Source organism: Dermacentor andersoni, chromosome 9 (genome assembly GCF_023375885.2).
Source record: "Dermacentor andersoni chromosome 9, qqDerAnde1_hic_scaffold, whole genome shotgun sequence".
In the NCBI taxonomy this organism is placed as follows: domain Eukaryota; kingdom Metazoa; phylum Arthropoda; class Arachnida; order Ixodida; family Ixodidae; genus Dermacentor; species Dermacentor andersoni.
Window position 1 is genome coordinate 125633971 of NC_092822.1, and position 25486 is coordinate 125659456.

At 50.2% G+C, this 25486-nt stretch overlaps 1 protein-coding gene and 1 long non-coding RNA gene across 9 annotated transcripts in view; one reads left to right on the plus strand and one right to left on the minus strand.

Annotated features, from left to right (window-relative positions):
• Cadps (calcium-dependent secretion activator 1) overlaps positions 1-25486 on the plus strand; it is a 468212-nt gene that overhangs the window by 420120 nt on the left and 22606 nt on the right. For 2 of the 8 annotated variants that reach the window (XM_055069950.2, XM_055069951.2), the window contains exon 30: positions 6302-6347. The exons of 5 other annotated variants lie outside the window; for them this stretch is intronic. In XM_055069950.2, the coding sequence (XP_054925925.1) occupies positions 6302-6347 (46 nt within the window). Of the gene's footprint in view, positions 1-6301; positions 6348-10665; positions 11311-25486 lie in introns of those variants that run through there. One more of the 8 variants, XM_055069952.1, reaches the window with a different exon arrangement.
• The window catches only part of LOC129384476 (uncharacterized), a 54974-nt gene continuing 40248 nt past the window's right edge, over positions 10761-25486 (minus strand). Inside the window, exons 2-3 of the long non-coding RNA XR_008612197.2 lie at positions 12974-13085; positions 10761-10845 (exon numbers count right to left, since the gene is read on the minus strand). This is a non-coding gene — a long non-coding RNA (uncharacterized lncRNA). The remainder of the gene's footprint in view (positions 10846-12973; positions 13086-25486) is intronic.

Below are 25486 nucleotides of genomic sequence, written 5' to 3' on the forward strand. Positions count from 1 at the left end.
AACGACCATGACACCGTGTCGGCATTGATCTGTTCCAATAGGCAGGGCACTCGTACATGGTAGTGTATGACAACCACTCGAACTTCCCAGAGGTTGAAAGGTTGGCGGGCACAACAGCAACGGAAAATATTTCTAAGATATCTGCCATATTCTCTCGCTATGGCATTCCTGCGCATGTCTGCATTGACAACGGGCTCCAGTTCGCTTCAAGTGACTTCGCTGTTTTCGCAAGACGGTACGACTTCGAACATATAACATCCAGCCCTAATTTCCCGCGCTGCTCAAACTGCCTATACAGGGCCTATACAGATTGTTAAACGAATTCTCAAGAAAGCTAGGGAGTGCCATCAGGATTTCTGGTTGGGCCTTTTGGCTTATCGATCGTCTCCCTTAGAAGATGGACGGTCTCCCGGAGAGTTGCCGCAAGGTCGTAGTCTTTGGACAACTGTTCCCGAGTTCAACACTGATGGGGGATGCCCTGTATCAAAACATCGGCAATCATTTCGGGGCAAGCCAATATCGCCTCTTGAAGCAGGAAACGTTGTTCGGATGAAAAATGGGAACTGGTCACGCAAAGCAACGGTGCTTAAAGAAGCAGCGCCACGTTCGTATCTGGTCCAAACTGAGAGCCACCAACAGCTGAGGCGCAATCGACAACATTTGCGGCGAACAGACGAACGCTGTGCAAACGAGAACGACTATGAGAACGGCCGGGAAGACACTGAGCCGGAACCGAATAACGTATTACAACCGATCGAAGGCTTCGAACCGGTAAACGACACAGGTGACACTACGGCAGCCGACCGCTGCTCAAGCTGGCGAATGACCGGGGTTCCTGACGCAGCCGGGCAACAAGACACACCGGGAGGGCCATGCGCATTGCCAACAATTCGTTGGTCTACCAGATCCCGGACGGAGCCCAAGCGTATTTGCTACGACGGAAACTTTCGTCAAGTTTGCTAGCTTAATTTTGTGTGTGTGTATTTGTGTGAAGACAATCAAGTCTCAATTGTATGAAGAAAAGATGCATCAGAACGGGCTATCGCGCATGTGCGCCGATATCGTTTTGCCACTTCTTTCCCTGACTCTCCTTTCCCTCGCTGCCTGCGCAAGTACATAAGCATATGAATAAACTACCAGTTGGTGATTCTTTGCTCAGCAACAAGTCGCCTCGGTTGGTTACCTTAAACACGATACAGAAACGATCTAAAAATATAATCTATTTATCGAGCAGTGACACTGACAGCGTACGGATGCACTTTTTCTTTGCTTTTGTTATCAAGTAAGCCTCTACAATCTCTCTCTCTCTCTCTCTCTCTCTCTCTCTCTGTTTTATCTCCAGCTCGCTTCAGGAACTTTTTTTCTAGTACTGGCTTACACCCGCATCTTTTACAATGGTCACCCATGTGGCCACCTATATAACTGCACACTCCCAGATGGCGCTCGCGTGCTATATCGTTGAAACATCGGCCTGTCTGCCCACTATATGAAAGGGCGTAATTCAGTGGAATTTCTTGAACTACGTCACCTGTGAAATCAGTGAAACGTTTTGCATGCATCTTAGAGCAACCCACACGTGCCTCTTTCTTCGACAACAAAGGGCATAGCTTTTCCAGCTTCCGTGGGGCAGAAAAGACCACGTTAACGTTATATCTCCCTGCAACCTTTTTTACATTATGGGAGATTGGTGAAGTTACGCGATCACGTCTGTTCTGTTGCGTCCCAACTGGGTTTACGGCAATTGTCTCTTTCCTTTAACTTTTTGCAGAAGGCTTTCACATATTTTCGTGATAAAGGCCGAAGGGTAACCAGTAATATTTATACACGTGGTCTGGTTTCTAAAGCGAACATCTATTTTACTGTTGCATGAATTAACAAGCGCGGCCTCAAGGCGCGTTGTAGCTACCCCACTTTTAACTAGCTTCGACATCTATGGAAAATGCTGTGGTGGCACGCTGCAGTTCACCGCTTTCCATCGCCTTCACCACGTCTGTTGAACTCTGCACGAAAAATGGGTAATCTCCCGTTAAGGTACTTAGGTGTTATTGAAGATAGCGGCTGATTTCGTTTTCGAGCTGTGTCTTTCAGAAGCGATAACCCTTAAAGGAGTACTGACACAAGATTTCCTAGTCGAGTTAACAAGTGAGATCGATTTATGTGGGCACACACGTCGTCGGCAAAATATCGATGGCGAATATAGCTTAAACATATTTAAAATCAATTTTAAAGTACGTGCGCGCAGCCAACTGCAAAACGCAGCACCTCGTGGCATCGACATCAAGAAAGCACTGTAAACTACGGAGAAGGCGCGTTTGCGCTGCCGTCAGGGCGAGCAAGTTGTTGTTGTCCTGAGTGGCCGTGGCACATACCCACAGTGGGGGATTGGCCAAGAATCGGGCGGTTTTCTCGCCGCTCCGATCCTCCCAGTGTCTTTCTTTTCTTTTTCTTCTCCTTCCTGGTCGTGGTGCTGACCTCTTTCGCCGCGGTCGACGGCATAGAAGTGAGCTAAAATTTGTTTCTGACGCGAAATAGCTCGTAAAGTGGCCTCAAAAGTGTGCATGTTATAAAACGTCGCGTTGTTGGCGTGCTTTTGACTCGCAAGCAGTCTGCACAGCCGCTGCAACAATCTTCTCTCGCCTGGCGAACGTGTTTGCTCATCGCTATATCTACGGCGTCGGGAAAACTAGTTGCATTCCCACTTATGAGCAACATAAATGTGCAGACGTTGATTTGACGAATATAGGTGTTTTATTATGAGCTGCGGACGAATCGCAAGCGCCGTCGGCCTCGGATCCGACGGCCAGCGAGCTAGGCCTTATTGGATCTGGAGGACAATCCTACCGCTGTCCACCAGTTATTGTATCTTGCCGTTGAGTGCGGGAGTTGGCCGACGTTGAGGAGGATTTTGAGATGAAAACTGGAGGTTTATTTACATTATTTACAGTAATAACATGAACTAATTAACAGTCATAAAGTCATTAATGGCCGGCAGCAAATCGGACGCTGCGGCCCGTGGCAAGAAGCCCGAAAAAGGTGAATGAATGAAGGAATTCCTCTCTCTGCTCCCTGGCTCTGGCTTTTAACCCTTTCGGTGTCACGTCATTTTTGGCCAATCGTCGAGCCCGCTCAGGTGTCGTCAGTTTCCTCCAATGGTAGGCGCCCGTGTAAGTGCCGTCACAATCGGCGGATGGGTGTTGCCCCAAGGGCTCCACTGTAGGACGGGTGACTTGCCACCGGCGTTGCCTCATGGCTTGCAAGCGCCGTCACAATCAGCGGATGAGGGTTGCTTTCGAGCGACCTTTCAGAACCGCAAAACAATTTCGCTCGGGACCCAGGTTACCTGGAACCGTGCCAGGCTCCCGTTGCACTTTAGGGAAGAGTCAAGCAGTGGGACAATAGCTCCACGTGCGGCGCACGAAGTGGGGGTCACCAACTTGTCTGGAAGTGCTGCGCCTCGGGAACGTGTTAGACGCGCTTCTGCGCACCTTAGGGTGCGACGACGATTGAATGGGGTCTGGTGAACTCGAGTGATGTCAGGAAAAGGGTCCGTATCTAACAGCCTGTACCTAACCTGGGTTGCTCGTTCGCTATCGTCGGCGTTGATAAGCTGTAGAAGGGGTCGGAGTTCGTGTGCGCCACTGGACGCGTTGAAGCGTTGAAGAGAAGCCAAATTTATTCGTTTCATTTGGAGCGTGCCTGGTATAAAGAAAACCCACCGAGCTTAGAGCAGTCCGATGATGTTCCACCAAGACTACCTACCGCCAAACCTGATGCTGTGCCGACTTTTACCCCGCCTTGTCTCCTGCTCCGGAATATGCTTGTCTCCTGCTCCGAATATGCTGGGCGGAGGGCGTTGTACTTCAGCCGCGCGCAGTCGCGCGGTCTTTATCTTGAAAGTGATCTGCTTTGATCTGCTCGTAGCTTCGCGTGCGCTGTGTTCTCACCGCTCAGTTTGCATTCAAGCGATAGACACCACGAAGTTCATTTTGCTCGCTGCTGCTGCCGCGATATCTTACCCCACCGTTTTGACCGTGAATGTCCGCGGTCATCGAGTGCGATGAGTTCATGTCTGCCTCTGCGCGCTGACACCTTGCTTGCTAATTTAGTTATAAACGAACGTTTACAAGGGGGCGTTCTGCTCCGGCTGCTGCTGTGTATGGCGTGGCCGCGTGAGCCCTGTCTTGAATACGATCTGCGAGGCGGGCATTGCAGGCGTCTAGGCGCACCGAGGGCCGATCGCTTCGTGTGCGCCACAGCACCTATGCGCTTACGCGTCACCCGCGTTCACGAAGGGAAACGTCACTGTAACATTTTAAATTTTTGGTGTGGTTTCCAAATGCAAAATTAGTGAATGTACAATTTAAAATGGCGCAACAGGAGTGTTCCGCAATTTTAAAATGTACAGTCGCAAACAAGCGTTTGGGGAATGAAGGTGCCGCGACTTTTCTTTTTTTCGCAGACTGGGCATTCCGGTTGAAATCAAGAGCGCGCGCCTACTGCGAGTGTTTGACAAATACAATGTGTTAAACCAATTCCAGGCTGCGTAGCTGCGCTTGAATATATTTAAATGTTTTGCTGATGCCGTGGTCTCTAAATGCTTGCTCGCGACTGTACATTTACCAATTTTGCATTTCGAACGCATCAACGAAACTAACTCAAGCCAGCAACGCATCCCGCCGCGATTGGCAAACTTCGTCGGGACAAGAAAATGTACAGCTCGTCGCTTTGAAAATGCAATCGACACATGCGCTGGCGATTCAAATCTGCTCCCGCCAATAAGTGCTCTTCCTGTAGGCACGTGGCAACAGCAACGGAAGAAAGAAAAGTGAGAGAGCGACCCCCTTCGGTCACAAGATGCTATCCTGTAGTTAATAGAGAGTTTTAGCCCAGCGGGTTTACGGCCAGCGGAGCGGAGCGGGTGAGCGGAGACACGACTGCGCATGCGCACAACGCTGAGGCGGCCAGCGGTTTTACGGAGCAGCGTTTACGCCCGCTGGAAAGCACTCCCCAGCGGAGGGTATACGCAGCGCGCGAGCGTGCGTAAGCGCGCGCGGGCGTGTATGGGAAATGCAAGATGGCAGCCGCGAACATGAACGCCGGCAGTTCTGCATCGACGACGGCGACTGCGGCGCTGACGCGTACATTAGTACTCAGTATATTATTAATAAATAATGTACTGAGAACATGTAATATGTCTTTATTCAACATTTCTTGCATTATAAAAGCAAGCGTAATTGAAATTAATTTCTCAGTAACTCCTGTTCGGACCACTAGGTGGGGAAGCAGAGCGCCCCGCTCGAGCGGGTGAGTGATCCGCCGGGCTAAAATTCTTTTTTCGCGAGCCGCTCCGCTGGCGCAACGGTGGAGACCGCGAGCGGAGCGAAACGTAAACCCGCTGAGCTAAAAGTCTCTAATTTCTTGGGAGAATCCTGGACACAACATATTCTCTAGCTTGTTCCACTCACTCATGTTGAGGGTATCGTAAGTAAGTACACTCTAAGAAAATTTTATACCCTTTGAGTCGTATCTTGCCACACAACGATAAACGTCATCTGTCTTTTCTGCATTTCCTTTCTTTAACGCTGCGAGCCCGGTACTTCCCAGTAACGAACGGAATGCGCGTTATCATCATCACATAGTATTGCCGGCTGGACAGTAGCGGGCGCGGCGTTTTCAAGAAAGGAAATGCAAGCAAGGCAGATGATGATTATCGTTGTGCGGCAGATACACACCCCAAAAGGTGTAAACTTTTCTAGAGTGTAGATAGAGTAGAGTAGAATAAAGTTGAGTAGAGAAGCTTATGGACACCAGGTGCACAACTTGTTTGTGTTCTTTTCTTGATACCCAGCATTTGCCTGTGCTTTCTCAAGACAGCATTAGAGCATATTGGAATCGTAACGATGTATGTCTTTATAGCGCATTGTGGTGTCGTCTCCCTTCTGTCCTTGTTCGCTGCCGCTAAATATGCTTTCCAAGTCAGTTTACCAACACGCCCAACAAATGGCAATGCTGAAATTTATTTGTTAGTTGGGAAAACAGAAAAACCTGATTCTTGCACTACTTCCATACTACGCATTTAATTTCACTTCGCTGCTCACCACAGTTGATCGGCGCGCCCACTGCATTACTGTAATGAGCATTCCGTTTTATTTGCTGGCTGAAATTTTTAACGATTTACTACACATTTTAACCCCTTAGACAAACATATACATGTTTTTCTAACACACCTGGTATTGAGTGGTCTTTGCCATGCAGTTGTGCTTATGTTATTGTGAGTGGCTGGTGTTGTAATTGTTTCCAGAGCCACTAAAAGGGGCAAGTCGCTGCACTTTAAGACAGCCATGTCTGTGAGTAGCGTACTTTATTTTGCAAAGGGCTTCTCTTCTTGCCTGGGTGGTGGAGGAACTTTCTTCTTCTGAATGGCACTGTTTATTGTGATGCTATAGGATACGCATCGTCCAGTGCATAAGTCGAAGCTTTTGCACAAACTTATGGAACTTCAAGAAGCAATTCAAGGTGAGAGCGCAACACCAACATCTACAAAAAATATTAAAGGGCCCCTTTCCAGGCTCTGTTGGTGGTTATAAATAGGAACTTATAAGATGCCATATAGAGAGCGGTTTACGACGAGCATTTTACGGCGAAGCTGTATACCTCTACCGTCAAAGCAAATTTTTTTGTTGTTTTGGTAAGTAAAAAACTCCCCATACGTGAGCCGATCCCGAAGGTAGTGCGATGCCTGGCCGACCGGCGGCGGAGATGAAGCAGGCGTTAAGCACTCTCCATATGTGGGCCGATCCCGAAGATAGTGCAATGCCGAGCCGACCCGCGGCGGAGATGAAGCAGGCGTTAACACTCCCCATACGTGGGACGATACCGAAGATAGTTCTATACCGGCCCGACCCGCGGCGGAGGTGAAGCAGGCGCTAAGCACTCCCCATACGTGGACCGATCCCGAAGATAGTTCTATACCGGCCCGACCCGCGGCGAAAGTGAAGCAGGTGTTAAGCACTCCCCATATGTGGGCCGATCCCGAAGATAGTGCAATGCCGGGTCGACCCGCGCCGAAAGTGAAGCAGGCGTTAAACACTCCCCATATGTGGGCCGATCCCGAAGATAGTGCAATGCCGGGTCGACCCGCGGCGGAGGTGAAGCAGGCGTTAAGCACTCCCCATACGTGGGCCGATCCCGAAGATGGTGCAATGCCGGCCCGACTCGCGGCGGAGGTGAAGCAGGCGCTAAGCACTCCCCATACGTGGGCCGATCCCGAAGATAGTGCGATACCGGCCGGACCCGCGGCGAAAGTGAAGCAGACGTTAAGCACTCCCCATATGTGGGCCGATCCTTAAGATAGTGCAATGCCGGGTCGACCCGCGGCGGAGGTGAAGCAGGCGTTAAGCACTCCCCATACGTGGGTCGTTCCCGAAGATCGTGCAATGCCGGTCCGACTCGCGGCGGAGGTGCAGTTCACCATTAAGGGGCCCACATACACAGCTTCGCTGGTCGTCCTTCACAGAGTCGAAGGACACCTTGATTTTTTTCAACGTAGCCAAATATTGGAGGACACAAAACGAATATTGCGCTGCCATGCTTCACTGCCAACATCTCGCATAGCCTCAAGCCGCCACAGTTGTACCGAGGGACTGCGCCACGCCACCAACCACACCTCCTATTGTTCTTTGATTTTTTTTTCAGTGCAGTGGGCACTTGAAGAAGCGCTTTTGTGCGTTCTACATTGGACGATTTACCATAGTCACGTGCCGTAATCGTCCAAGTTGCGGGCAGTAATGCATCTTACGTTTCTGCAGTTCTCCAGCTGGAAGCGGGGCTATATCGAGAGAAGACGTGACTTTCACTTGAATTTGCAGCTATTTTTGCACCGTGTAGAGGTTTGTCCGACACCGTCGCCGTAACGGCATCTACTTACCATGCTTATCTCTCTGCAAAGCCCAAACCTCGTGAGGGCCCTTTAAGATGGAGCCCTATGTTGGCAGCAAAAAACGAAACATTTCATTGTGTCTCGAGCAAGGTTTCAATTTTTGTTTTACATTGTCACTCAAAATGTGTTCCGCCTTGGGGATATTCATTTATTTACAACCATTATGTTGCCACAGCGGAAATTAAATTTTGCTAATAATATAAATGTAAAAATAATAAGTGAAATGAAAACTCACTACACTTACAATTGATCAACCATTCTGTTGCCGCTGTTTTTCTTTCTTGACTTATGTTAGTTGATAATGTTCAACGCGTTGTTGCTATACAAGGGACTAAGGGCTCAAACAGGGGAGCAGTCGCTGCAGGTGGTCTGTCTTTTGCATTAGTGTAAGTGGTGCAATACGGTGTCGACTTGCATACCTAGCGAGAAGCCTGAAGGAGAGGTGGGTAGAGGACATAGGGTCATTGAAACGCCCACCACGTAACGTAATAATGGGCTCAAGTGATAACTAACGCGGAAAAGCTATCGAAAGTTGAGCGAGTTGATATATATCCATGGATTGGACAAGTTACAAGCAGCATGCAGCCTCTCAGAAAACAATGAAAAAAAATTTTTTTTCCTACCTTTTGAAAATAAATGATATGAAGTGTGGTTCGCTAAAAATAGTGCTCGCATGCTTTTAATTAATTAATCACATTTAATTTGCGTCTGAAAGGGACATGCTGCCGCTACACACGTTCTGGTTACGAATCTGTTTTCTGCGGATTTGCCACAGATTTACGCAAAACAGCTACAAATGGCTACCTAAATATCCTCCCTGCAACAACAATAATAAGCGACTAATTCCTTTAAGCGAATAGCTTCCTAGAAGTGCCAGTGGTTTTTAGACATATTTATGAGCGATGGGCGCCAGAGAGAAACGCGAATAAGGAATCGGGCTTCGTGCAAAACAGAGGACGACGACGCCGAGTACCGTGTGCTGTTTCTAACTTTTCTTTATTTATATTTATTTATGAATACAGTTGACCCGAGGGTCGTTACAGGGCAGGTAACTAAACACAAACTACATAACACAATGCACGAATAAGGTTTTAGCCGAACAGTAAATAGGAATCACAAACAGATTTAAATGTGCAAATAAATTTACAGCGCATGATATAGTACAAGGCAGTTTATTAAACACAAAGTAAATCACATGTGGCATAAAAGAGAGAAAAGAAAAGACAAAGAAAGGAAAAAAACGAAAGAAAAATGGCCAAGCATTCAAAAGCATAGTGCTTGGAAAATAATGAGAAACGAGAGAAACCGTACCGCAAGCTGTTGTAAATCAGTAGTACGAGGCATCCATACGACTTTATTTGCCGCAGCAGAAGTTTGATATAAGCGACTTCTGAAATTGTTTTAATGAGATTGAAGGACTTTGGGTGCAGGGAAGTCCACTTTTCTATTGTTTTACGAAGTAATAAATATTTAAAGCATTTTTTTCGCGCTGTTATTGGTTCAAATTGTTCTTTACGGGAGCTTATTTCACGGTGCGAGAGGAACGTAGCTTTAAGTAAAAGTCGCCATTAAACCAATTACGGTGCACTTAATACAAGAATTTTAGTCTCGTAATTCTTCTACGCTCAACAAGTTCACGGTCATCATATTGGTGACAGATTCTCTGCGTCTGTTGTATATCGACAATACGGTCCAGCCGCTCTTCTCTGGACTTTTTCCAACTTGTATGTAAGACATTTTTACACCAGCTGTGGTTGTTTAGTGGCTATGGTGTTGGCCTGCTAAGCACGAGGTCGCGGGATTGAATTCCGGCCACGGCGGCCGCATTTCTATGGAGGTGAAATGAGAAAACACCCGTGTACTTAGATTTAGGTGCACGCTAAAGAACCCCAGGTGGTCCAAATTTCCGGAGTCCCCCACTACGGCGTGCCTCATAATCAGGAAGTGGTTTTGGCACGTAAAACCACATAATTTTAAGACATTTTTGGTGGGGCTCCCATATAGTGCTCACATACTCTAATGAGGGGCGCTCAAAGGTTACATATGCGGTTAACTTTGCCTTCAGAGTAGGAGGCTTTAACTTGCTTCTGAGAAACCAGAATTTTCCTCCAGCTTTTCAGCAAATGTCAACAATGTGTTTTATGCAGTTTAGACCTGTTTAGACCAGTTTAGCGGATACTGTTGCGCGGAGACATTTAAAAGAGTTAAATTATGTTAGATAGTGTCCGTCCATACCATATTCAAATGCTAACACGTTTGTAGTTGTCATGGTCAGCCGTATGTATGATGTCTTGCTAAAGTTCATTTTTGTTTTATTTTTCACGCACCAAGCCGCAACAACCTGCAGCACGGAATTTAGTGCGATTTGGTCCTGGTAGCAGTTTAGATCTGAGTAAAAATCATCTGCATATAAACGTACCGTAAACGTAGTAGGAATCGCGTCTGCAACATCATTTATGTAGTAGAAAAAAAGAACTGGTCCAAGTACGGAGCCCTGAGGGACGCCTGAAGTTACCCCCAGAACATTTGATTCACTTCCAGGAATTTGTGTTCTGTTAGACAGGTACGTATTTATGCATCCCACAATTTTGAGGTTTACTCCTAAATCTAAAAGTTTTACGATTAGTCTGTGGAGCGCGAAAGTAAGAACGACCGGCACATAAGCTGAAGCGCTGATCATTGGGGCCTGCGCTCCACTACCATCTTTATTTCCTTTGTTGTTCCAGCTGTGAGCGTCACCTGGCATCATTGCAGGTGCGGGCGCCACAGGACCGCCCAGCTAGACCGCAGACGTGAAGTGGGCATGATGAGCTTGTAAGAGAAGCAAATGCTCTGAGGAATCCGTTTTCTGGGGATGCACATGAGTGATTGGTGTCTCCACGTAGGCCGGCTTGTGGCGGTATGTGCTGCGCAACGACAAAAGACTTGGTGTAATGGCGCAGAACCGGAAAGGGCCCGTCGTAGGACGGCGTAATAGGTGCCCGGATACCGTCTCGCCTAAGAAAAACGCGCGGTGGTGTTGTGCCCTACCGCGTGCCTATCATCGAGGCGATGGGAGCTGCCATACTGCGTGGATATCATCGAGGCGACGGGAGCTCCCACTTCTCCGCGACGAATCAAGAATTGAAAGAGGGGTACTTCAAGTAGCACCCAACCATCTCCGCGACAAATAAAAAATTCTACGCGAGTGACATCAACACCTACCCCGACTCATTCCTGCCGACGAGGAGTCGCAACCGGTCCATTGTGCAGGAGAGAGTCGCTTCCAGCCGCCCAGTCGGTCTGTTGCGCTCTTACAGCTACGTGTACTCTATCACTCACTATATGTAAATGTTTTATAAAGTTTTTCGTTTCTTTTTCGTCTGCGGAAAGAGTTTGTCTTTCGTCCTCCAACCCGAAGTCACAACAGTGGATGGCAAGCTTTGGGATTCGAAGCGAGATAACGCCCGCTACACCGCTCAACGGCAGCCACGAAGTAGACCGGCGTCAGCTACTTTGTAGGGGCGAATGCCCGACCTTTGTCGCACACGTAAATGCTAAGCACAATTGCTCAATTATTCTGAAAGGGTTGTAGTGGTGGTGTCTTAGTTCGCTTCAGGCCTTGCATAGATTTCCGGCTTCGGAAGCAAATCTAATTTTGAGGCAAAACCGGAGACGCGCCGTCAGATCGCCATGGAGAAGCTCAGGATACAGAACCCTGATGTTTGTCAGGAGATGGGCATTTCCGTTGCCGCGGCGAGGTGAAAGAAAGCCATTCTGGATGTTATGAGGGCACAAAGGTAACTGAGGAGGAAGTCGAAGAGGTTTGGGGAGAAATTCTTGAGAAGATAAGCAGGAAAAAATGCGCGACGAGGCAGAGAAAAAAAAAAGGCGCGAGGAGGCAGAGAAGAATAAAAAAAAGGCGCGAGGAGGCAGAGGAGAAGAAAAAGAAGGCGCGAGGAGGCAGAGGAGAAGAAAAGGCACGAAGAGCGAGATAATGCTCTTAAAGTGAGAGAACTGGAAATAGAGCTAAGTCGAATCAGCTCGGCGCGTTCAAGTCCCCTTGGCGGTGGAGACGATACGCCTAAACTGGAAATACAGGGCCTGATGCTACCGTACAGGATAGGCGGTGATATCGCACCACGACCACGACAAGATGCTTGAATGCATAGCACTGGAATCTTGTGAATTTCGAACGTACGTGTGAAACGATAGGGCTGGACAAAAGCCTTTGGTCTCAAAAACGTCTTTCAGTTGTCCCAGGAGGCCGCGGAAGTTCTCGCACGCTTGTCTAAAGAAGACTACGAGAACTATGGAAAGGTAAAAGCCGCGCTTCTTCGCAAATACCGCCTCTCTGCCGAGGTATTTCGACAGCGGTTTAGACAGGCAAAAAGGGGCAGCGAGTAGCACACTTAGTTCGCGTACGAGTTAAAGTCTAACTTAAAAGAGTGGCTCAAAAGTGCAGAAGTGTATGGCAACCACGACAAGATGCTTGAATGCATAGCGCTGGAGCAGTTTTATCGAGTTCTTCCTGAAGAAGTTAGACATTGGCTGCAGGACAGGCTCCCAGAGGGAGACCTAGAGAAGGCAGCGCAGCTCGCAGAGGAATATTACACGCGCCGAAACTTCAAAGAAAAACCTATTCAGGAAGATAGGCTAGGAAAAAAGGACTATTCCGTAAAGCGGTTTCCCCCTCTCAGCTCAATTTTGCTGAATAAGAAATCATCTACGAGCGACGAGTTCAGCAAGGGAGTATTGACTAAGGCTGGGTGGCGAGGGAAGGGCTAACAGAGACAGCCCAGTCGTCTTGGGCCGCTAAAGCTAAGGCAGACGTAGAGCGCGCGTTCGAGGCCCGGAGACCAATTATCTGCTTCCGTTGCAACAAGGAAGGCCATATTTCCTCAAATTGCAAGGAGCAAATCGCGTTCGCCAGTATTAGCCAGTCAGACGAAAATCTGAGGCTGCTCGAGCCATATATATATGCAGAATGTCGTGGTAAACGGGAAAATGTGCAGGGCACTTCGCGATTCCGCCGCCACCATGGATGTTACTCACCCGTCCTGTGTTTTTCCCGGGGACTATACAGGGGAATGCGCCTGGATCAGACAAGTCGCAGAAGAGCAGAGCGCGTGCTTGCCAGTTGCCAGGGTAAACCTCGAGGGTGCTTCTGAAAGGTTGCAAATGGAGGCAGCCGTGAGTCCAAGTTTACTCGAACACTCTTCATATCTTTTTTTTCGAACAAATCGGAGCAGCTTTTAGAAAAGGAGGGCCGGTCGTTCTCTACCTGTATCGCTAGCACAGCATTTACGCGATCGCGGTCACGCGCCCTCTCAAAGAGACTTGAAAGCTCATCCTCAAACGAGGAAGGTTCACTGCTTAGTCCCGCATCCTTTTGCTGGGACCAGCTTTATAGGGTTCACCGGGAGGCGCTTATCGCGGCACAGAAAAGTGACCCTTCGATAAATGTGCTGCAGGCTAATGTGAATAAAGGAGTGGCCCAAAAGAACATTTCGTTCGACACTAGGTCATGTCTCAAGTACCGGAGATATCAGGATTCCAAGGGCCGGACATACAACCAACTACTCGTGCCAAAAAAGTACCGACTGCAGCTTTTAGAGTTAGCTCATGGGAATGCTTGGGCGGGTCACCTCTCTTTCAACAAGACAAAGGCTAGGCTAGCGCAAGATTGGTCAAGACGCTGGAAAGAGCTTGAAACGCTTGTTCTGTCATGCGACGCATGTCAGCGAGTTGGTAAATCCAACGACAAGTGACAGAATTTCACTCGGAGCGAGACAGGGCAAAATATACACTTTCTTCGATCGCCTCAGCTGTGTCTTGCCTTTCTGAATGTCTGTTAGGAATTGCTTTGCTAACTGTTCTTTAGCTCTTATTCTGTTTGAATGTGTCTTCTTTGAGAGCACTATTTGTAGAGGTCTGTATCCCGGGCTCTTTATCGGGTGCGTGTTTCTTGTTTAGTACAACAACCGTAATGGTGCTGTTGAGAGCACAGAGGTGGTTAGAGCGTTTGTTTTCATGGAGTTTGGTCTGGCCTTGTGGAGAGCATTCGGAGGGTGCTCACTTTCACGGAAGTGCTTGGCTTTGATTTTCGGTCACTCCGTGAGCTTTCTCAGATCCAAGCAAAGGAAAGACCAGTGGAGGAAAGGGCGGCAAAGCCATTTCCTTAACCCCATCAAGGACGTCACTCAATCAGCACATTGCATACGTCGAGCCGCGTCGAAGAGCTCGACTTCTGGATGTATTATCTGGCGGCGGGGGTGCTGTTGTGCCATACCACGTGCCTATCATCGAGGCGACGGGAGCTGCCATACTACGTGCCTATCATCGAGGCGACGGGGGCTCCCACTTCGCGACGAATCGAGAATTCGATGAGGGGGACTTCAAGAAGCAGCTAGCCATCTCCGCGACGAATCAAGAATTCGACGCGAGTGGTGTCAGCACCTGCCCCGACTGGTTCCTGCCGACTAGGAGTCCGCAAAGGGGAACCGGCCCATTGTGAAGGAGAGAGTCGCTTCCAGCCGCCCAGTCGGTCTGTTGCGCTATCATCCACTACCTGTAAATATTTTATAAAGTTTTTCGTTTCTTCTTCGTCTGCGGAAAGAGTCCGCCTTTCGTCCTCCACCCCGAAGTCACAACAGTGGTCGCGAAGTTCGGGTGTTCGTATATGCGTTGTTTGATTGAGCTAGGTTGTATGGGCTGGAGGTCGCGGAAGCAGTCGTGGAGGCGTTGAAGATAGGGTTGATGCTGAGAAGCTGTCATTCCTGTGGTGAAAAGGTCGCCGGGAAGATGTAGAGGGCCGCCATGAACCAATTCGCCAGTAGAGCACCCAAGGTCGCGACGGAGGACAGCCCGATGGCCAAGAATTACGAACGCCAAGCGGTCGGTCCACTCCTCACGATCACGACATGCTGTAAGGGCCCTCTGAGCTACCAATAAAGACGAGACGATCGACTATTCCGTTAGCCGATGGATGGTAAGCAGTAGTGTGGCAGTGCTTCACACCCAGAATGCGGGCAAGAGCAGAAAATAATGCAGATTAGAACAGGCGTCCACGGCCAGTGGTTACAATGGTCGGCAGTCGAAACGTGAAACCCGTGAAAACAAAAGAAAACTGGCAGTGGCTTAGCTCGGCTATGCCAGGATATCCACCGTTTTTTCGTAGGCGCCGCCATATTATGAACGCAGTGGCGCCGCCTATGAGCAGCGCCATACTGGCTTGGGTGAAAGCGGTGTTTTGCATGGCAGGTATGCGCTGGGCAGTAGGTTCTGGCGTTTGTTTTCGCGGTCGTGCGGTCTGTTTAGTATGACGTGCGTCTTCTACGTGGTAAACGGTTCTGTGAGACGTGCTGGAGTGGTTTAAGGCGTCATGGCCGGAGTTTCTGCAGGCATTGAGGTGGACGGAACACGCAGCGCGATGTGTGCGCGCATATTTGTGCCTACAATCAGCCTCGGAGATCAACTGTGTATTTCTGAATGTTCCATTCACTAATGTGACCTTATTGCAATATTATCGTTTATTTCTAAGCTGCGGTTTTGGAGCCATAAAACATACGCGACGATCGTAACAGCATGGGTACCGTTCTGCTACGTTAGGAACTGTGACGTTATACTTTGACAAGCGTTCAAATTGTTCGCTGCAGGTTACATTGCGTGACTACTTGGTTCGATGGATGAGCTTTCCGCCCCTGAATAAAATAGTTTTGGCTAGCAGCATACCTTACAGTCTGAATTAAGCTTATCCAGCAAAGCGACCGTTTACGAACTGCGCGAGCGTCCTAAGCAGTGGTAGGTGTTGGATTACAGATATCTTTGTTCTAAATAGCGCTTGGTCCAAGCATACGGCATCAGCGGTTATATGTCTATAAACGTTGTGCGGCGTGACTATGCGAGGTCGTATTGCGGCGTTAGCCCGTTTTCTCTTGCTTTTTCGAGAAGGAGGATGATAACCGAATTTCTTTTTCGGTTTTGTTCGTTCCGTTCTCTACGACGCGCTCACGCGTATTACGGAAATATTACGGAAATAAAAATAGCTGTCGCATTCTTTTTATGCGATCCCTCTCATATATTATGGCTGTATACAGGCCAGAAAGGCAATGCCGAAGCGCACAGCTTACATTTGTGTCGTGCTGGTTCACCAACCGCAGTGATCGCTGTGTTAAGCAGGGCCATCGGCCTCGTGCAGGAAGGCTAGCGTAGACATATAGTAATTTCAAGCCCACTAGACTTGAAATGCGCGAGAACGATGCCGGTGCATCACAAATATTTGATAGCGCCTGCCGCTTAGATGTTGGCCGTGCACGAGCATGCGCTCTTATGCTTTGTTTTACTCCCTACGCCAAGCGATCAGACTGATTTATAATTTAATGCTGGTAATACGGAGGCACCGGTTTTCTTTGTTGAATTAAAACCGATATAAGCAAAATAGTTCACAACATGTACACACACCGCGGCTGATAAAGCGCGTCACATTTTTGCGCCCCCAAGACATATTTCCGCCTACTGTAGTTACCGATACACCGAAAGGCTTCCCTGACGACCTTATATGAACGGACATTGCGTAAATTTCACAAAGTGCGATTTAAAACATCTCGAAATTGTCAGCACGCGGCAGCAATACTTTCAAGCAGCGCCGCGCCGGATCGCCCAAGCCAGAGAGGAGGAAAGGCTCTCCGCGTGCCCTATCCTCCTCGCCCGATGAAAAGGCCTATACGTAGCGAAAGCTAAGGCATAGCATGGTTAGCCTTGGTTAATCTTGATTGCAAGTCAGGTTAGTCTGGTTGTCTAGCTATGTTGCGGCGTTTAGCCAGTCGTTCGGCGCGCTGTTCGTCTGTTTCCTGAGCGATTCGTTTCCTCTTTATCTGGTTCCGATGTCGATTCCAGGCTTCCTTCTGCTTATCAGAATTGTCGAAGTCCATACTGCCGCCTCAACTGTGGTTGCGGCGCACGCGAGCTCTCCTTTTCAATCCTCCGACATGTTATCAGGCATGCGACGCAGCTGGCGAAGCGAGCCGAGGCGAACGCAACGACGAGGAACGCGGTGTGACGTCATGTGCCTCCTCGGAGCACGGCCACGGCGAAATCGCAAGTTCGCGGCCACTAAAACTTTCGCTTTAAAAGGAAAGCGCGTGCCACTGTTTCTGCGGTGATGTCGACGATGGGAACCGCCTCGGGCCACCGTTTGAAACGCTCCACTATAGTAAAAATGTAACGGTCGCCGCGCGACAGGGAAAACGGACCAACGATGTCGATATGGGCATGGTCGAGCGCTGGTGGGAAGGCAGAAGCCGTTCGTGTGGCGCAATGGTGTTGCTTGGTTGCTTGACATGCAAATACAGGATACGCGCGAAGATCGACACGAGGTCACACGTAGCGCTGCGTAACGAATGCCAGGCGGAGCAATGTCGTGGAGGCAGTGAAAAATGACCCGCCGGAACGTTGGAGGAATGAAAGGGCGCGGCAGAGGTCCAGACACATCGCACCACAGAGATCACGGCGCGGACGTATGGGGCTCGAGGCGAAGGGGGAAGAGCCGGTGCTTGTAGATCAGGGTCTGGGGTGCCTCCAGTAGCGCGTGCCAGTCGACAGCAGTTGAAGGGGAGCGGATCACCGCAACACGGAAGAGGGCGTCGGCTGTTGTCGGCTCCCTTCACGTCAATTGAAGTCATGGCACTGGATTGAGACGGACAAGGAAGACGACAGCACTTGCACTTTCTGGCCCGTGTCAATCTAGCGCTATGGCTTTAATTGACGCAACTAGTCCGAAAATTTGCACTCACTTCACATGCCGTATATATACGTCCGCGGTGCACTCGGATACGTATGCAAGATGCCGTATCTCCCGCGCTACATACTTTGACGAGTTCGTGCTGAACACATAAGTCAGTCATCACGGGAAACTTGCGTCCTTCCAGTAAGTGGCACAAGTGTTGAATGGTGGCGTAGATGGCCAACAGCTCGCAACCGAAGACACTGTAGCGTACCTTGGTGGATGGCAGCTTCCGAGAAAAACAACACTAGGGCGCTATTCAGAGCCAATATATTCTTGAAACACCGCTCCGTTGGCCATATTGGAGGCAACTACCTCTAGTCGGTGCGTCAGAACGGTCATGGGACACAATGCATATTCCTTAATTATATACGCGTGCACCCGCCTCCTCCTCACCGTACAAGCACCGATGTGCCTACTAAGTGTACTGACAGGCCTTCAGGCGTTTTTCGGACCTGGCTGTGGCGATTTGAGCCCTTAAGGGCAGTAAAAGACATTCATCTTTTTTTTTTTTTTACTGCCCGATTTTTGGACGTTTTCACGGCCCCTAGGGAGTCTGAAAAATCCGACATTGACTGCACAACTGACCATGCGGAGGCTTCAAATGGTCCCTGGGCCGAACGCGTGGCAGAACGAGGGCGAGAACAGAAAGGACCGTCGCATTGAGGAATGATCGGGAAATGAACTGTGCTGCCTCTTCTTTGAAGGAGCTTGAGCTCAAAAAGGCAAGTGTTGGCTGACCCCGAGGTGCAGGTGATCCTCATCCAAACCAAAATAAACTCGTTAAAGCAGTTAAACGCAACACAGGCATTGTGTGTAGGTTGAGAGTATGTTAGCACAGTTCAGGCTGTCTTTCCAGCTGCTGAGGGAATCTCACTTGTGACAAAGTTCGGGCCTAATACAAATGAGCTTGCTATCACTTGACAGAAATAGCTTCCAAAATTTTCGCAAATATTTGCTTCTGTATGCATCTGTTTTATTCGTATTTGAACATGATTGGCTTAATTTGCAATGGGTCTTACCATTTTTTTCGAAGACATTTTATTCGCTGTGAATTTTACTAATCCCTCCCTTCAGTTTTCTGTTTTGATAAAATAAACACTACTAATTACTATTCAAACTGGATTAAGTCGTTTTTTAACATGCTTTCTAGAAAGTGACAGCATTAGGCGACATGGTGTCCCCCCAGCCAGTCTTGACATAAAATAAAGTTCTGTGTCGCTCGGGAAATTTTGCAAAGGTACTCAGGGAAAAGCTGGGAAACTCAGGGAATTTGATAATGTCAACTTGGTGGACACCCTGGATATACCAGAAAAGTTGCCTCAGTGATGGCTTGTTTAGCAGCCAAAGAGGCAGACTGAGCCTGACGCGACCGTGGTACTGTCGAAGACGGGCTCCGTAGCTCTTTCAATAGGTCGGTCATCGGCTGCGGTAAGGCTGTGCAGTGTGGATGACACAGCGTGAAAAGTTGACGAGGCCTAAGAACTCGCGAATCTGGCGAAGACTGTTGGGCACCGCGAAATTCCTCGATGTGGGATGGCAATGGAAGGATGCCGAGTGCCGAAACACGATGTCCCACAATATCTAGCTCGGAGCCGCCAAAAATGCATTTCTGTGGGTTCAGAACGAGGCCATACTGTTGCAGACGCTGGAAAAGTTCACGCAAGTGACGCTCGTGGTCTTCCGGAGTGGCACTAGCGATTAGTATTTCATTGACGTACGTAAAGACTGCGGGCAAACCTCGTGTCACCTCAGCCATCAAGCGCTGGATGTTTGTCCGTCGCTGCGCAATCCAAAAGGCATGCGCATAAACTCGAATAAGCTGAAGGCCGTCGGGATGGTGGTTTAGGGAATTTTGTTGGGTTCAACTGCTATCTGATGGTATGCCTTAACCAGATCCACTTTGCTGAAGGTGGTGCATCCATCAGATTAGTTGGGAAATTTTTATATAGGAAAGTGCGTAGCTGTCATGCATGACTTAGCATTGAGAGCACTGTAGCACACGGAAGCCAATCATTCGGATCCTTCTTTGGTACCACATTCTGCGGCGAAGCTCAAGCACTGCATGGAGGACGAATAATGCCGAGTTGTAGCATCTGTTCAAACTCCCGTTTAGCGACGGCGAGACGCACCTCGAACAAGCGGCGAGGACGGGAAGAAACTGGGGGACCACGTGTGATGATCTGGTGAGTATACGTGTGGTTATGAGGTTTGTTCAAGTTGCAAGCTTTTGTGACCTCGGGGAACTCGGCCTAAATTCTCTAGTAAGGACTTCACTGCAGACGTGTCTGTATGTCAGTGGGGCAGTCAACTCTCGATAGAAGTCCAATGATCGGCAGACGAGTAGTGCCATCGATGAGCCGTTGGTGCCGCATGATGACGTCGAGGTTGTAAGAGGACGGAAAATCTGAGCCGATGATGGGATGGATGACGTCAGCGATGACAAAAATTCAGCGAGACGTGCGGTGTAACCCGAGGTCAATGGTAAGTGAACGAAGCCCGTAATGTCGCTATAGTAGCGGCGCGGAGAGGCATCGAATGGCGATCATTTTTTGATGTTCACTACGGTAACCTGGGCGCCCGTGTCGATAAAGAAACGTATGCCCGGAATCTTGTCCGTGATTGTGAGCAGGCGGCCAATTCGAAGGGCGGGGTCACGTGCGGCCGTCAGTGACCCCTCCTGTCATTTCCTGACCAAGTACAAGGGGACGTGCAATTAGTAGCACTATGTTCAAAATGCAGGTGATACCAGCAGATTCGCTGCAATTCAGGGGCCCTTGCCAACCGGTCGCGAGAAGGTGACGAAGCACGAGGACTAGAAGAGCGCTATCGTCGTCTGGGCTCGTGAACTGAAGCAATGGCTGCCGTGAGGTCGTCAATGCGCCCTTCGAGCTGGGCGACGGCGGAGGGCTCAGGCGTAGGCGCGAAGACAGAAACCGAAGGAGCGGCAGCCTCGTGAACCTTATCAGCGAGCTCGGCAAGGCAGTCTAGCGTTGTTGCATCAACTGCGACAAGAAGAAGCGAACAGCTTGCGGAAGACGTTGCAGGAAAAGTTTCTTGAGCAGAGCGCTGTCAGTGCTGGCGTTACATTCGCCCAAGAGCTGCCGCATCGGGTGCATCCTTTGGGAGGAGTGCCTTTCACCAAGTTCGCTGGTCAAGAGTTGTTGCAGGCGGGTGCGTTCGGAAAGCACGGTGTGCGTGAGGACCGTTTCCTTGAGACGCTTATACAGGTTTTGACCTAAATGCTCGACGAGGTGGTCGTTGAGGTCTTTGACTACTTCGGGTGACAGTGACGAGATCACTTTAAAATACTGCGTTGTCTGCGAAGCGATCCGGCGGAGGTGGAATTCCGCTTCGGCCTGTAGAAGCTACACCTGGGGATTCTGCGCCCGTTTCAAGGGCAATTTCAAGGGCAATTGATGAGGGAAAACTGGTTCTGGGGTTGTTTGTAGATTTTACAAAAGCATTTGATTGTGTCAATCATTCACTTCTTATAAGGAAACTCCTACGTTATGGCTACCGCGGGAAGGCTGCATCCCTCATCACATGTTATCTAGAACACCGCAAGCAAAGAGTCGGTATTAATGATGAACTCTCTAGTCCACTGCCCGTTTCGTGTGGCGTGCCACAAGGCAGTATTTTGGGCCCTTTCCTCTTTAATTTATGTATTAATGATATCATTAGTATCAGTATCAAGGCAAACTATATCATTTACGCCGATGATACTAGCATATTCCTCATAAGAAAGTCGGCGGATGAATTAGTTGAGGAAGCAAACTTAATGCTTCAAAGATTGCATGAATGGACACGTAAGAATTGTCTTAAATACAAACAAAACAAGAGAGAGAGAGAGAAGAAACTTTATTAATGAATGGCCGGCAGTTTCGTTGTGGTGGCCTCAGGTGGCGGCTCCAAGTCCTTGGACTCGGGCGGCATCTTTGGCTTGCCGGACGGCCCAGAGCTGGTCTGCCAACTCTGAACTTTTCAGAGCCGCCTCCCAGCGGTGGCGACGCCGATGGAGAAGGTCCCCGGCGGGCCCCGCAGCTGGGGCGGCGTCGGGGAGAAGCGAGCTCGAGGCTTCCCGTACTGTGGTAACGGCCGCGATTACGGACGCGTCGCGAACGGATGTGGTCCCATTACCGTGGTTGCCGGCACATTCCCACAGCATATGTCGCAGCGTTGCTCGCTGTCCGCAAGCTTTACAGGCATCTGTTGGATATAAACCTGGGTAGATGTGATGTAGGACCGCGGGGCTAGGGTAGCTGCCTGTCTGGAGCAAGCGTAATGTTACGGCCTCATTCCTATTTAACCTGTCGTGTGGTGGCGGGAATGTGCGTCTTTGGAGTCTGTAGTGTTGGGTGAGATCTCTGAACGTGGTCAGGCGATCGCCCCACGCCCATTGTGATTCTTGTTGCCGCATTTCTGTTGTAGTGTCCCGATCAGGCAGATCCGATGCCCCGCTCTCGGGGGCGGGGGCGGCGGCCACATAATCTGCGGCGGCTCGGCGTGTGAGACCTCGAGCCGTGGCGTGGGCCGCCTCGTTGCCCGCGAGCGGGACATCGGTGTGTGCCGGGGTCCAGAGGAGGAAGACTGTAGAATTTTGGGGTTGCGAGGGCGATGACGAGTCGCCGTCGTCATAAATTTGGAGTATGCGGACCGCTTCCCGCGAGACGCGACCGCGCGCGAAGCCGCGGATTGCTGCCTGCGAGTCGCTGATCACGATCGCAGCACTAGGCACCGTGGCCAGTGCTAGGGCTATTGCGGCTTCTTCGGCCGCCTCCGTGTGTCCCGTGGTCACTGTAGCGCTCGCGAGGCACTTTCCCGTGCGGTCTACAACCGCGATCGCGTGTGCGTTTTTCTCTCCTTCATATCGCGCAGCGTCTACGTACACCGCCTCGTTGCTGTTGCCAAACTTCTTCTGAAGGTCTCTTGCTCGTTTGTTGCGTCTCGCGGCGTGGTGCGTCGGGTGCATGTTTTTGGGAAGCGGCGGGATGATCAGGCGGTCGCGGACCGAGGCCTGAACCGCCATCTTTTCTCCATGCTGAGTGTGGTACGCGATGCCGAGTGCCTCGAGGATGCATCGACCTGTCTTTGAATGAGATAATCGTTCGTACTGCGCAATGTCGTGCGCCTCGATTAACTCGTCAAGTGAGTTGTGAAGCCCGAGCTCCAGAAACTTGTCGGTGCTCGCGTTGAATGGAACGCCGACCGCCCTCTTAAAAACCTTTCGTATCATGCATTCGACCTTGTTTTTTTCGCACCCTATCCACTTAAGGTAGGGGGTAACATACGTTATGCGGCTTATCGCGTACGCCTGCACGAGACGGATCACGCAGTCTTCACGCATACCATTGCGTCTATTCGTGATGCGACGCAAGAGTCGGATCGTGTCATCTACCGAACGACGAAGTCTTCGCACCGTCTCTCCGTTATGGCCATTTGCCTGCAGGTGTAACCCCAGGATTCTAATTTTGTCTACGTGCGGTACGGGAGTACCATCTGCCAATATAATACGTATTTTGGAGTATTCCCGTTCTTCGTCGCTCAGGGTTTTACGACCTCTCCTTGTGGGTTTGTAGATTAACAGTTCGGACTTGGTAGCCGAGCACTCGAGGCCCGTTCCACGCAAGTAATTCTGGACCGCATCTACCCCTGCCTGTAGCGTTCGCTCGACGTGACCATCACATCCTCCCCCGGGAACCCAGAGGGTGATATCATCCGCGTATAGACTATGATGCAATCCTTCTACTTCTGTTAATTTCTCGGGTAGACCGAGTAGAACTAAATTAAAGAGTAATGGGGATATGACGGATCCTTGCGGCGTGCCGGACGGACCCGTCTCAAATTCCGGCGATTCCTCGTCGCCAACGACGATGCATGCACGCCTGCACGCGAGGAAATCTCTAACGTAATTATACGTTCTTTGGCCAAGTCCTAACGTTATAATTGTTTTTAAGATTGCTTCGTGTTTAACGTTATCGAAGGCCTTTTTAATATCTAGGCCGAGGATTGCCTTAGTGGAGCTGGTAGTGTCGTCTACGATCTGGTGTTTAAGCTGAAGCAATACGTCCTGTGAGGAGAGGTTGCGGCGGAATCCTAGCATGGTGTGCGGGAACGCGTCACGATCTTCGAGAAAGTCGGTCACGCGGGTGAGAACTGCGTGTTCCATGACTTTTCCAACGCAAGACGTTAGCGAAATCGGTCTTAGATTATCGAGGGTAACTTGCTTGCCGGGTTTTGGAATCATGATAACGCGGGCCCGTTTCCACGCTTCGGGAAGGGAGCCCCCTCGCCAGCACTCGTTGACGTAGGTCGCGAGGCGGGAGATCGACTCGTCGTCTAGGTTACGGAGAGTCTTGTTGGTAACCCGGTCCGGGCCGGGCGCCGATCGGGTGTTTAGTTCGAACAGGGCTATCCGAATTTCTGCTTCGCTAAATTCCGCGTCCAATTTCTCGTTTGCGACGCCGTCGTATTCAGCATGTTGGATGCTTTCGGCCTTCTTAAAGTAACGATCACGTATTGCGTCGAAGAAGTTATCACCTTTGTAATCTCTTACTAGTCTACGAGTCTTGTGGCCTTGAGCGGCCCTAGTTTCCTCCGGATCTAATAGGTGCCGAAAGAGGCGCCAAGCGCTCGCCCCGGCCATCTGCCTCTCGAGGCCGTTGCACGTGTCTTCCCACTGTGCCCTGGATACCTGGAGTGCGTGTTCTTCGATCTCTCTGTCTAATTGTGCTATGCGTTTGCGCAAAGCCTTATTGTGTCTTTGACATTTCCATCTCTTTAGAATTGCTCGCTTTGCTGCCCACATGTGTAGCAGCCTGCTGTCAATTATCTCAAGGTTCGCCTCGGGCGGAACTTCGCTCGTTGCCGCGTCTACATCCCTTCTGAGCGTCTCGGTCCACTTGTCTATGTCCGTAATCGGCTCGTCGCCTCGCCCCGCTTCTTCTCGTTTCTTGCGGAACGTGTCCCACTTCACAAGTTTGAGTTTACGGCCTTTGCTTACAGGGTTAGTCTCACGACCGCTCGGGCCCGTGCCTATCGTCATCTCGATCAGCATGTGGTCACTTCCTAAATCTTCTTGCGTGTTTTGCCAGTGCGCTGTGGTTACATTCGAAACGAACGCGAGGTCAGGTAGCGTGTCGACACTCACGCTGTTCCCTCTGCGTGTAGGATCGGCGGGATTCGCGATCAGTTCAAGCCCCTGGTCTTGCGAGTCTTCCCAAAGGTGTTTGCCTTTGGGTGTTTCTCGGGCGTAGCCCCAGGCTCCGTGGGGCGCATTAAAGTCGCCCGCAACAACTAGAGGCTCGCCGCCGGAAGCCGCGCGCGCGCCCCGGAGCAGGTCCCCGAAGCGGTGCTGCAGCGTGGGTTTACTGTACACGTTAAGGACGAAGAGTCCGCGGCCACTCTTAGGAATTATTTCTACGAATACGTGAGGTATCTTTACGGAGGGAAGTTCGCGCTGCGCTACAGTGACGTTACGCCGAACGAGCACGGCGGCGACCGGCAACGGGCGGGGCGGGGGCGACGGCCGGCGCGCCACCACCACCCCTGGCCCAGCGCCATCTGCCACGTGGGGTGTAGACCGTTTCCTTCTTTGCCTGTTGTCCGTCGCGGTCGCATCTATGGCTTTGTAGCCAGCTAGTTTGACCGGATAGTTTGTCTCCTGTAAAAGAATTATGTCCGGTTTCGTCTCGCGGCTGCGTATGAATTGCTGGAGATTAGCGCGCTTCCTCCTGTAGCCCCGGCAGTTCCACTGCCAGATGGTGTATTGTTGTTGTTTCCGA